This window comes from Lytechinus pictus, chromosome 16 (genome assembly GCF_037042905.1).
Source record: "Lytechinus pictus isolate F3 Inbred chromosome 16, Lp3.0, whole genome shotgun sequence".
Taxonomy (NCBI): Eukaryota; Metazoa; Echinodermata; class Echinoidea; order Temnopleuroida; family Toxopneustidae; genus Lytechinus; species Lytechinus pictus.
Genome location: NC_087260.1, coordinates 9857335 through 9871041, shown reverse-complemented (window position 1 = coordinate 9871041; position 13707 = coordinate 9857335). Strand labels below are relative to the sequence as shown.

The following is a 13707-nucleotide window of genomic DNA, read 5'->3' as shown; positions in this document are numbered from 1 at the left end:
TTGCATTTAATGTGGATTATTGGTGGATCTCTGGCATTTGATTCCATGGGTCAAATCACCTCTCCAGCCGAAACCATTTCGCATGCGTTGATTATGTACACAGCATGTATACGTGCGGGTTTTTTTTCTTTTGTTTACTCCTACACAAACGATATGCCTCTAGCACACAATGTAATGGGCATTATGCTTTACTTTCCCCAGAAATGGGGGATTAGACTCGAATTCCCGGGGGGGCCACTTGCATTGATGAGTGGATACCAGGCACGACCATGCGGTTTTGAAAAGCACCCTAAACAAGGGAAGCAAGGCTTTTCCAGATTATGAAAATACATCTCTTTACAAGTATTTAGCTTGTGAAACCATACAAGTATTGAAAACATATCCTCCTTTTACAGTATTTTAAACATCGTTTTTGACACCCTTATAATGTTACATAGGCCTATACGTAACGTACTTGCCCGCTCTTTCCCTTTTTACCCGTGGTCGCGCCTGGTATCCACTCTTCAATGGAAGTGGGCCCCTCGGGCGGCCTCTCGAGCTCTGGGAGGAACCAAATGTGGCTTTGGAAAGTCGTCCTAAATCGGATATATCGCTGTTACCATAGTAGCAACCAGAATTTTGCACACGAAACGCAGATTGAATGTTACCGTTCCAGATGCGAAACGAAAAAAAAATCTCATGTCACACAATTTGCATTGCAGGACAGAGTTTTACGACCATGACGACGGGCCCAAAAGTCTCTTCCAAAATCAACTACCGTCGCAAATAAGCGTTCGCGTTCTCCAACGAAAGGTCGGGATTATCTCATTTCGACCAACGAAAGGCGGTTTTTCTTGTGCTTCTGAATTTGAGTGCAGCCTTTGACACGGTTGACCACAAGATCGTGGTAAAAGGACTAGAATCAAATTTCAAGGTGTCAAATGTTGCTCTGCAATGGATGCACTCATATCTCACTGGCTGGACATCCCGTGTTAAAATGTCAGAGCAAGTTTCAGCTCCTTGGACTTGCGAATACGGTGTCCCCCAAGGGTCTGTAATGGGCCCTATACTCTTCAATGTTTATATCAGTCCGGTCTCAACTATCATTCGTAAGCATAATCTTTTTTCTATCTTATCTATGCCGAAGATATTTAATTATATGATGCGTTTGATTCTCGTTCACCATCAAGTATGCAAGAAGTGTTGGAAAGAATTTCTTTATGTATTGCTGAGATAAACATGTGGATGACTTCAAACTTCCTCAAACCAAATGTTTCTAAAACTGAATTCACTGTACTATGTCAGGAAAACCAATAAAATAAAAATCTATCCAACGTAAAACTCAATGTATGTGATAATGAAATTGCATTATCCTCTAAAGTTAAGAATCTCGGCATACGTATTGACTCGTGCTTTACACTCTCATCTCACGTCAGTAATAATGTACGTACCTGTAATTTCCATCTTAAAAATCTGTGGCGCATTAGAAGATTTATCAATGAAAAAACTTGCCATCATGCGGTTAGGGCACTTGTACTTTCTCGACTTGACTATTGTAACAGTCTCTTTTCAGTTCTTTGTGGTAAAGATCAGAAAAAAATTCAAAGTGTTCCGAATCGTGCCGCACGTTTAGTGTTTTAAGTAGGTCCGAATGTACATACGTCTCCTTTTATTAGGGAATTCAATTGGCTCCCTTTTTCTCAACGTGTCATGTTCAAACTTTGTCTGTACATTTATAAATTGGTTAATGGTACTGGTCCTTCATATCTTGTAAACACAATGCTCATTACACACCTGCTCGTAATCTACGTTCCCTGAATGATACCACGAAACTTTTTATTCCGAGAACAAACCTCTCCATAGCAGAAAAACGTTTTAGTATAGCTGGATCTAGACTTTGAAATACACTCCCCTCTACCATCCGTACAGCACCGACCATATCATCTTTCAAACGACAACTCTAGTCATATCTTTCTCCAAATATCTAGTTTTCTATTTTCATTTATTTAATATGTATTTCCCAGGTAACAAGCCAACGTTGGCTCAACGTTGGAAACTTGAAAGTCGTTGGACGTTGGAAAAATTTGATGGATTAACGTTGAATCGACGTTGGAAACTAGTTTGATGGAAAGATGATGGACAATCAACAATGACACGACGTTGACAACGTTGGAAACTTGTTTGTTGGAGAGTTGTTGGACAGTCGACTATGTCACAACGTTGAAAACCCCGTTTGATTTGATAGTTGTTGAACAGCCAGCAAAGGCACAACGTTGACAAAGTTGGAAACTAGTTTGATGGAGAGTTGTTGAACAACGGACAATGGCACAACGTGGGCAGCGTAATTGGAATAGTTTATTGGAGAGTTGTTGACAGTTAACATTGACACAATGTTGGAAACTATAGTTTGTTGGATATTTGTTTGACAGTCAACATAATATCCCGGCATAATATACACAGTGTTGAGAACGTTCATTGGAGAATTGATGTACAGACGACTACTCGCATAATTTCCAATGGGGCCAAGGGGGGGGGGTCGATCAAGTAAGTTTGCTTGTCTATCCATGTCACCATTGGTATCCCCCAGCAATAAGGGGAAAAGAAATCGAGAGAGAAGGAAAATAATTGGAAGAGAAAGAGGAACTAAAACTAAGGGGAAAATAAAAATAAAGATGGGGTAGAATAGAGAGGTTGCATGCACCGGGGGATGCAAATGTGTCGATTAAAGGACAAGTCCACCCCAACAAAAAAATTATTTGAATAAAAAGAGAAAAATCCAACAGGCATAACACTGAAAATTTCATCAAAATCGGATGTGAAATTGTCAAGTGAAACAGTGATTAATTCCTCCCTGAACATGTGGAATTAGCATTGTTTAATACTTTATGGTTCAGTAAAGTCGGTCCCTATGGTCAAATCTGAAAAAAAATAATATTTTATAATTCAAACAATAAAAAACAAAAGAAACAGTGAGTGATAGACATCATCGACTGACTCATTTGCTTGTCACTGAGTAGTGCATATCACTGATTTGTGAAAAATAAGCGAAACTTTAAAATGCCATAACTTTCTTATTTCGTATCCGATTTTGATGAAATTTTCAGTGTTATGCTAGTTTGATTATTCTCTAATTATTCAAATCAATTTTTAGTTGGGGTGGACTTGTCCTTTAATATAGAAAATAAAGGAGAAAAACAAGAAAACAAATGTAGTTCAAGACCAGAATTTCCAGAAACACCCTCGTCCTTTGCAGCTGGCTAGGCCTCTCACAGTAAGTACGAGATATATATAGGCCTACCGTCACATAACTAGAAGAAATTGAAAAAGGAAATACAAGCATCAAATGTGCCTATTTCAAAATACCATACTATTCTGATGCGCAGAATTAATCGCGACGTCGGACTCCTTCTTCTGTGTAGTCTGCTTCCTTCAATTTTGAACTTGAAGAATCTGGCAGAATTTGGACTGGATATAGACAATTCAGTAAATTTCTAAATATCTAGTGATCTGGAACAGTACTTATAAGCTGCATATTTAGTACCTACAATCTACAGTGGAAAGTTCTTTGCACTTGCAGATAATCGGTAACTGCAACCGTTGATCCCCTCCGAAAGATCCCGGAGTCAGCTACTGTGCGCGTACAGTCCGACGCTAGTATTTTCGTGTAAGTACTTAATACCAGTCACTGCACAGTATATAACATACTAACTAACATCGTACTTGTGTGAGTGACTAATACTAACCTCGCAATACGTGTGAGTGGAAACGAGTATACGATACCAAGGGCAAGGCAACAGTCATTGGGCGATTTCAATAATTTCAAGTACAGTGTTGAAATCTGGTGTTGGTGTTGTAACAACACCGTACTTGAATCAGGCTGCCTGGTGTTGAGATTGACCTCGGAAAATGTGGTGTATTTCCGGCAGTTTGTGTTGAAGGCTGGTGTTGATTGTCATCTACTGAACCCAACACTGCACTGCAGCTGCATGGTGTTGATGATCTACGTGCGATTTCCCCATTCAGCAACACCGACCCCCAGAGATTGGGATTATCGTGATTTAAAGTTCAGTGTTGGTGTTGATGAACTGTAGCTCACGAACAGGGGCGAACACGACGAACCATCTCCGTAAAATTATCTTTTACATTTAAGATGAGAGCAAATCATTAGAGTTTTAATTCATTTCAATGAAAACTAATATTACGCATGGTGTTGGAGCTCAGTTGCGGCAGCCCTTTCGCGCTCTCAACACCGTACACCGGTACTTGAAATCACCCAATTACTTAATTGCTACCTGGCATTCCTGCCTTATTTATTGTACGCTGCCTTGAATTGACCTGGTCGGTCCTGCCTGGCCTAGCCTGGACCGAATGTTTTCCAACTGCAATCAAACCTGTACAGGCTGTAGTTGCTACGTGAGGCATGCTTACACTTGACGCTGAAATATCATTTAAGAGTTAATAGCACGAGCGAGACTAGGCCATGGCCATGCATATTGAGATATCAGTTGACTTCTAACTTAATCACACAGAGGCGCTCTTTAGTCACAGTAGGCAGTAGCTACGTTACTCTGAGTGAGGCCAAGTTACGCGACCTCCTGAGAGACTGCAATTACACATGTGAGTTTTTATGATGATTACTGACGTTGCAATTGGCATTGCATACCGAGTCATTAAACAGTTGTAGACAGAAACAGAGATTGCAACTCGCAAGAAAATGTAATACATCTTAATTATTATTACATATGCATATGTTTTTTTTTGGTATTAGTCTTGTTTGAGAAAAAGAGGATGTGAAAAAAGTTTTAATGTTACAAAGGCCTCAATAAATATCACACGTAATTCTCTTGATTCCTCTTAATTATGTGAAGAGACTTGTAACAGAAAGAATGAAATAAAAATGAATAGCTGTAATAATAGTTGTAATGTTTTTTGACAGAATCATGAACAGGTTAAAGATGATGATGGCACAGTGTTGAAAACTGTTTGATGGAGTTGTCGCATCGTTGGATTTGTTTAAAATTGAACCAACAAAGAATCAACGTTACAACAACATTTAACCGATATTAGACAAACATTGAATCAACGTTTACGCCAACGTTGGACTAACATTGGACTAAAGTTAAATCAACTTTCCATCAATATTGGACCAACATTAGACCAACGTTGGATCAACCTCACCCAACGATGGACCAACATTGGACCAACGCTGCCATACCTGCCTCATCTGGACATAATAATTATGCACTCATAAATATTAATTACATCAGTAAATGACCAAAATTTTAGGTAATATTGCTATAATAATTAGAGTATCTATGTTTATTCAATATTTCCACCATGAAAAATTTCAGAAAAGTAAGTGGCTCCATTACCATATCATTTATAATCAAAACATATTATTCTAAGTGAAATTTTCAAGGTTAAGTGTGGAAAATGATATTAACTGTATTTTGCCAAGTATAGCAAAGTTGCTCTATATATAGGAGTCAATGACAGGATTCAGTGGATAGGTGTAGGATGATAGGATGTAGGATTAGGATGTAGGATTTTAGGATAGGATAAGACATGATGATAAAAATAAGAGTGTAGAGTTGTAATGGTGGACTTCACCTTGAAACCAATTAATGTTTTGTTAATTACTGCCATACGTTGGAATAACGTTGGAGCAACGTTGTAACAATGTTGGAGCAATGTTGCCAGGCAACGTTGGAGCATTGTTCCTGGACAGCGTTGAACCAACGTTGTAAACATAGTTGGACTGAAGATGTATGCACGAGCACGTCCATCGCTGCTTCAACGTTGCAGCAACGCTGTTATTGATGACTCAGCCGACATTATACCAACGATGGAGCATTGATGGTGGACAACGTTGAACTGACGTTGGAAATGTTGTTGGTCTGACGATGTATGGACGTGCACTTCTATCGATGATGCAACGTTGCTTACCAACGTTGTAGCAACGTTGTATTTGACTATTTAGCCAACGTTGCCAGACAACGTTGGAACATTGTTGCTGGACAACGTTGAACTAAAGTTGGAAATGTTGTTGGCCTGACGATGTATGCGCGTGCACTTCTATCGATGATGCAACGTTTGCCTGCCGACGTTGAGGCAACGTTGCTATCACTGTTTGGTTTGACTGGGCAAAACCCATCTGGGGCCTGGTGGCCTCAAGTGCTATACTAGAGCTTCTGTGAATGATGTGCTGACCGGGCTTGTCCCTTAAATTGTTGGTGAACGAAGCAGCAAACAAGAGGCCACCAGGCCTCATATGGCGCAGTTGAGAACACCAATAGTTGATGCAATTTAATGTATACAATTCTATACTTTTTTCTTACTTAAGATTCATACGCACTGTGATACTTTTTGTGTATAGCGCATAGAAATAACCGTTATTAGTATTATTATTGAGATGAAGTATGATTGCAGCAATTTATTGTCTGGAAAAATGGAAGATATAAATTTTGTTCGGACGGAGGGGGTCAAAAGTAAACCATTCTTATGTGTTCTGCTAGTGCGTGACGTTTTTAGGCATAACTGACGTAACAAAATGAATTAGAATCCCCAAAGTTTTCATGAAAAAGGATTTTATTCCATCTTTGTGTCAAATTAAAGGAGCCTATTTAAGCAATTCACTAGATATTCAGCGGTTCATGTTACTCATTTTCATTTCATTTCTTTACCATCATCAATTAAATCATTTTGAACCATATCAAAAATCTGCATTCTTCATGAATATTAATGTCGTTATGTTATGTGTCATCAAGACTTGTTTTATTGAGTTATAATTATTCTGTTCTTGGTATTTTCATTTCTTAAGCGGGACTGGGGCTGATCATGTATCGTCTAGATTCGTGAATAAATACGATAAATATTAAGTTGGATTATACAAGCAAACGAGATCAAATTCGAACGGAAAAGAAGCAACAAAAAATAAATTAGCAGAAGTTTGATAGTAACTGTATACAATATGAAGAAATAGACATATGACAATAGAGCGATTGTGGATGTATGTACTGAGTGCTGGAATAAGGATTTTGGAAGCCTCTTTTTCGTTTGCATTTTCTTATAAGAAAATTATCTATTTTTTTCCTCGAAAAAAGTAAAGAATGAATTAACTCCTAGACGACTGTATTAAACACTTCACTGCAACTTACGTTGTTAAGGAGTTTTCCTTAATATGCTACTACGAGGAGTGTATTTTCGCAAGCTACAGCCAGACGGCTTACCTTTGCAGACAGGTTCATCATCAGTCCATTCGCCATCGTTACATGTAATGACGGGGGAACCAACCAAGCTGTAGCCAGTGTTACAAAGGTATGACACCTGTTCCTCGTGGTAGAAAGGTGTAGTGTCTCCAGAACGAACACCGTTGTCAAACGTTGCACTCAGTGGTGGACAGTTCTCTGCATCAATTACAGTCAAATCATAAAAACGCTGTTTAAAATTTGTATGCAACGTTGTTTACTGTACGAACTTTTCAGCAGTTGTTTAACACTTTAAAAATGGTGTTTAAAATCTAAATTAAAGTTTAATCTTTCCAAGTTTCATCTTCAATCAATTAAGCACGGTGGTTTAATTGTTCATCCATTTATGTAAAGTTCGGGTATAGTAAAAAAAAAAAAAAAGTTGAATAACATTTAAACTGCGCTTTTACTATATGAATATCGTTTCGTAAAGAGTATTGTTAAATCGGAGAAAAGTAGCGACATTGAGAGGACACCGAATAATAGATCGAAATAAAAAATCTACAAGGGAAGTATGGTTATCTACACCGCCATCGATGAGGTAATTAGGAAAGTTTTTTTAACAAGAGAGTTATTTGGGTCTTTTTTATTTGGTAGTGGGTAGTGACCTAGTTCACTGCTTCAGGGCGTGACGACCCTGTCTGACACGAGTCCCGGGCTCAGCTGGCTCCGGCTGACAGTACCCGGTATGGGCCCCTGTCCAGGGTGACGGACATCCAGCTATGAGAAAATAGCTAGGGAGTAAACCTCATTGAAAACCGGAGTGGAGCCCCGCAGGCGGTCTGGTGTTCGTCTCGACACTCTTCCGGCAGCTCCTGCAGCCGAACTGGTGCCAAATGTATAGTTCTGCTCTCCTTTGGACTACATCAGTGAGGCCGAGACGGGGATTCTGACGATTGGGCTACCCAGGATATCCATAGAAAGAGCCCAGGCTTGCGCTCTGGAGACTACACTTCAGTGCCCCGTCAAATGTGGCAGAAACAACACGGGAAGTAGCAGTCACGAGTTATAAGCCTATTCCGATTGGCGTAGTATTCAGGCGCTACGGGTTGCTTCCGTCGGTGGGAGGGATCTTCTTGTTCCACTGGTCAGCTACCGCCCACCTCAAGCTGGGCAGCCCCCGGTTAGTTAGGTGCTGACCCGCCACAGGCCGCCTACTCCATCGGGTGCTTGAAGCTTAGAGAATTGACTCGACAAGCGGACTGAAACTACTGCACCATGCAATAAACGAAACATAAAGAAAACCCCAGCCTTGCGTTTGGCAAGCTGGAACGTCAGGACTATGTGTCCTGGCATCTCAGACAATCTTCAAGAGGTCGATGACACCCGCAAGACAGCGATCATCGACCGTGAGCTAAAGAGGCTCAACATTGACATTGCAGCACTACAAGAGACAAGACTCCCCTCAGAGGGGAGTATCAAAGAAGAGGACTACACCATATATTGGCAGGGGAGAGAGCCACAGGAACGGCGAAAGCATGGCGTTGGATTCGCAGTGAGGAACTCCTTACTCTCCTCGATTGAACCACCGAATAGAGGCACAGAACGCATCCTTTCACTTTGTCTATCAACTGCCTCCGGTCTAGTGAACTTCCTAAGCTGTTATGCCCCCAAAGCTCTGCAGCTCTACAGAGACAAAGGACCAGTTCTATGAGCATCTGGACTCTGTCATTGCTAACGTCCCTGCCAACGAGCACCTATTCCTACTAAGAGAATTCAATGCACGGGTGGGAGCAGATCATGACTCCTGGCCCAAATGCATCGGACACTTCGGCACTGGTAAACTGAATGAAAACGGTCAAAGGTTGTTGGAAGTCTGCTCTTACCACAACCTCTGCATCACCAACACGTTTTATCCACAAAACTATGCCACAAGGTATCCTGGAGACATCCCAGATCTCATCACTGGCACCAGCTAGACCTTGTCATCACACGAAACTCATCCTTGAACAGCGTCCAAGTTAGCCGAAGTTACCACAGTGCGGATTGTGACACAGACCATTCACTGGTTGCCAGCAGGGTGCGCCTTCAGCCCAAGCGTATACATCGCTCAAAGCAGAAAGCTCGCCCACGTATTAACACTGCAAACATATCAAGTCGTGAAGAAAGATGTTCTCACTCGCGATGCAATCCATCACTCAGCAATGGAAGTATTCGGCAAGAGAGAAAAGCAGAACCCAGACTGGTTCATAGCTGGAATCACAGAGTTGGAGCCTGTCATTGAGGCAAAACGAGCAGCACTCGCTAACTACAAGAGTGATCCATCTGTGAAGACGCACACAGCCCTCAGAAAGGCGAGGACGGATGTCAAACTGGTTGCTAGACGCTGTGACAATGATTACTGGTAAGGCCTATGTCAGAGTATCCAGCTTTCTGCAGATAACGGCAACACCCGCGGTATGTACGCAGGCATAAAGAAGATCTTTGGGCCAACCATCAAAAAGACATCACAACTCAAATCAACTACTGGGGAGATCATTACAGACAAGAAGCTTCACATGGAGAGATGGGTCGAGCATTATTAAGAGATTTACTCCCATGAGGTGATGGTCAACGAAGCTACAATTGAGAGCATCGAAATCTTACCTGTCATGGAAGATCTTGATACTGTACCCTCCTTAGAAGAGCTTACAAAAGCTGTGAACTCCCTGACCTCCGGCAAGACTTCATGAAAAGACGGTATACCCCCAGACCTAATCAAAGCCGGAAAGGACACTGATCTTATACGCCATCTCCATGAACTGGAAGATCAACCATTGACATGATATTCTCCATTCGCCAACTGCAAGAGAAAAGCCGTGAGCAGAGATAGCCATTGTACATTGCGTTCATCGACCTTACCAAGGCCTTTGACCTAGTCAGCAGAAAGGTTCTCTTCAATTTGCTACAGAAGATAGGATGCCCTCCCACACTGCTTCAGCTGATTGTATCATTCCATGATGATATGCAGGGCACCAGCCAGTATGACGGCTCTACTTCTGCCCCATTCCCAATCAAGAATGGAGTCAAGCAGGGATGTGTGCTTGCCCCTACGCTCTTTGGGATCTTCTTTTCTGTGCTGCTTTCACACGCCTTCAGATCATCTAAGGACGGTGTGTACCTATACACAAGAAGCGATGGAAAACTACTCAATCTTGCACGACTTCGGGCTAAGACGAAAGTGAGGAAAATCCTTATTAGAGACATGCTGTTTGCTGATGATGTTGGTCTGTCATCCCAATCCGAGGAAGGCCTTCAGAGACTGATTGACTGCTTTTCAGAAGCTTGTGAAGACTTTGGCCTCACCATCAGCCTCAAGAAAACAAACATCATGGGCCAGGATGTACGCAGTGTTCCAGATATCTCCATTGGAAACTACACCCTTCTAGTGGATGAAAACTTCACCCACCTCGGCTCCATGATTTCCAGCAAACTCTCCCTTGATCCCTAGCTCAACGTACGCATTGGCAAAGCAGCAACTATGATGTCTAGACTCTCAAAGCGGGCCTGGGAGAACACTTCACTAACCACCAACACAAAAATGAAGATCTATCAGGCCTGTGTGCTCAGCACTCTCCTGTATGGCAGTGAGTCATGGACCTTGTATGCACACCAGGAGCGTCGTCTGAACGTCTTCCATCTCCGCTGTCTGAGACGAATCTAGAACATCGAATGGCAGGACCACATCCCAAACAAGGATGTCCTCAAGAAGGGAGGAATGACAACCATTTATGCTTATCTAACACAACGACTACTGAGATGGCTTGGGCATGTCACTAGAATGGACGACGGCCGAACTCCGAAAGATATATTGTACGGAGAGCTAGCGACCGGGACCAGGGCTGTTGGAAGACCTGTCCTGGGCTTCAAGGATGTGTGCAAGAGGGATATGAAGACCAGTGAAATCAACACTACAAACTGGGAAGCCCTAGCTGCAGATCGCCCTAAATGGATACATGCTGTGAAGATGGGCATCCAAAGGAGCGAACAGAGAAGAGAAGAACAATGGGAGGAGAAAAGACAACTAAGACGACAGTTAGCCATGGCTCCAACAGCTCAGCCACAAGTGACATTTGGATGCAGCAACTGCAACAAGACCTGCCTCTCAAGGATTGGACTATCTAGTCATCGCAGGAGCTGCACTGTATGAATTAGGAACTAAAGGAAACTACCAGCGCAAACTCTATTGTCTCTCGAGACAGACAGATGCCAATGATGATTTGGTTTTCGTAACTAGGGGCCGAGCTTCGAATCCAATTTGATTAAAGTTGAACTGAACACCCTCGCCCTTAGTGTAACGTAAACAGTGTGTCCACCATCAGGTCCTTGAAGATATCTGATGTTAAAAGTATGTGTACCTAAGATCGCTCTTGATTAAAGAATTTTTTATCGCTGGGGTATTGGGTCGAAGTCCATAAAAATTCTAAAATTATTTCTTCAACTTCCTATTAAACATGATATAAGATGATAAAGCTGCGCAAGAGCCAACATGGCCAATCAAAATCAAGGATTACATGCCGCTGGGTTGTAAATTTACCATGTTGGCCTTTAACTTTAGAACCATTTTTCATATCTTTTCGCGATCTACTTTTTCTAGCTCGATAGATTTTTTTTTAGAATGACACGAGCAGCGAAAAGATGGAAAGGATAATTACCATAACATACTGGTGGATCGTCGTTAAAATTGCCGTCATTACATGTCAAGTCTTGTTCGGTACCGGTTCCGGTTGAGTATCCATGGTCACATTCTATCGTAATCGTGGAGGCGTGGTCGACCGGTGGTTGTTGCACATTGTAGTCCGAGTTTTCAACCACACGTGGACTACACATACCTGGAGAATAATGTAAAATGATATAATTATACAGTACATCTTCATTTCACACTCTATGGCCGTATTCCGAAGTCGGGTTTATCTTAAACCAAGGTCGAACGTTGTGCTAAAATTATGCGGGATAGCAAACAATGTCAAAATTTTGTTTACTTGGCATGTTTCCAATACTGTGCTCTTTACCAATTTCTTAATGATGAAGATAAATATCTTTGCAATCGTTCCTAGACAGTTAATAATGATGCAAGAGTCAAAATAGCTGATACATTGAACATGTACTATTAGAGATTAATGTCACCACCGGCTCTCCATAACTAAACACCAACTTTAAGACACAGTATATTCCAACTTTGCTGGTGCAAATAAGCGTTTTCAATAGCATGAATAGTGTATTATTTTCTCTACTTATAAAGAAGAACATAGTCTTACTGAAGCAGGTTGGTAACGTTGAAGGATCGTAGACCCCATTGCGGCAAGTTGTTGTAGAAACTCCGACCAGTGTATAATTTGTGTTGCACTCATAGTTGAGTACCTCTCCATTCATATAAGATGTTTTATCAGGATCAACGTATCCGTTTGCTAAAGTTGGTTTGTCACAACTTGCTGTTAAAGAAACAATGAATAGAAAACGATTGAACAACATTATAAAACACTTCCAAAATCATATAGCGAATGAGTGCATCCGAGTGCATGCATATGGGATCAGGTTTGTCAAGGATTGTGCGTGTCAAGGTAAATACATGTATTAAAGTTGAATTAAGAAGACGATTCCAAATATTGAGATATTTACATTAATAGCAACCTTACAACCCCCCAAACACTAATAGGTGATTCGACCCCCCATTTTCTTTTTTCAAAATAGTGAATTTGAACGATTTATCCCTACCCATTTTCCCTGAGTTCGCTCCTGCAATGCCTACCGAGACGGGTGTTCTTTGAGTGTGACGTCACCGGGGGGTATTCGGTCCCGGTGTAGTAAACAAGGCAGTGCCGTTTTGTGTACTATGCACGTACTCCTTCATATGGAATAACTGCAGTTGAAGTTGTATCTGCGAGCCATAGAACTTGCAAAGAGGAAATGATTAAAATATTTGTGGCCGTACTATTATTCCAAATATGTGAATTCCCTCAGAATGATACCATAGACCCTAAAGGAATAATTTCAAGGTGAATAATATGAAATTTGATCGAGATCTTCTCACCAGTCGATAACGTAGCAGACGTGTTATTATGACATATTTATCCGCGTGTGACGCGGCTCTTGCAAAAAAAACACAGTTGGTTGCGGAATTGCTTTGTGCCGACCGGCCGCCCGCTCCGGCGCAGCTAGCTGTCGAGCTACCGTACCGTTCTTGTTGTCTTCAACCATAGAGATGTATACTAATTACTATATATCTTTCTGTCTTCAATTCACTTCCGAATTGCGTTTGTATGTGTGACGGTGACCCCTAGCGTAATCAAATATAGAAAACAACTCAGAAGGCCGAGAAAGCCTACTATACGTTTGGTTCAAGATTGTTCTGTGGAATGAGCTATGAGTGGAAATGATCCAGAGGATATAAAAGTGGAGTCAAAGACAAAAGAAAAGAAGAAAAAACGCCAGGGGATCGCTGCACGGCCATGAACTAAGTCGACATACCAGACCATAACAGTACACTCAATGCCTGGGTGTG

At 41.5% G+C, this 13707-nt stretch overlaps 1 protein-coding gene across 2 annotated transcripts in view; it reads right to left on the bottom strand.

The window, feature by feature from the left end:
* Window positions 1-6549: 6549 nt before the first annotated feature.
* Window positions 6550-13707, bottom strand: part of LOC135157012 (sushi, von Willebrand factor type A, EGF and pentraxin domain-containing protein 1-like) — a 37618-nt gene continuing 30460 nt past the window's right edge. For both annotated transcript variants that reach the window (XM_064111340.1, XM_064111341.1), the window contains exons 13-15: window positions 12464-12637; window positions 11861-12037; window positions 6550-7385 (exon numbers count right to left, since the gene is read on the bottom strand). In XM_064111340.1, coding sequence (XP_063967410.1) covers window positions 7141-7385; window positions 11861-12037; window positions 12464-12637 — 596 coding nt within the window. In that variant the 3' untranslated portion in view covers window positions 6550-7140. The remainder of the gene's footprint in view (window positions 7386-11860; window positions 12038-12463; window positions 12638-13707) is intronic.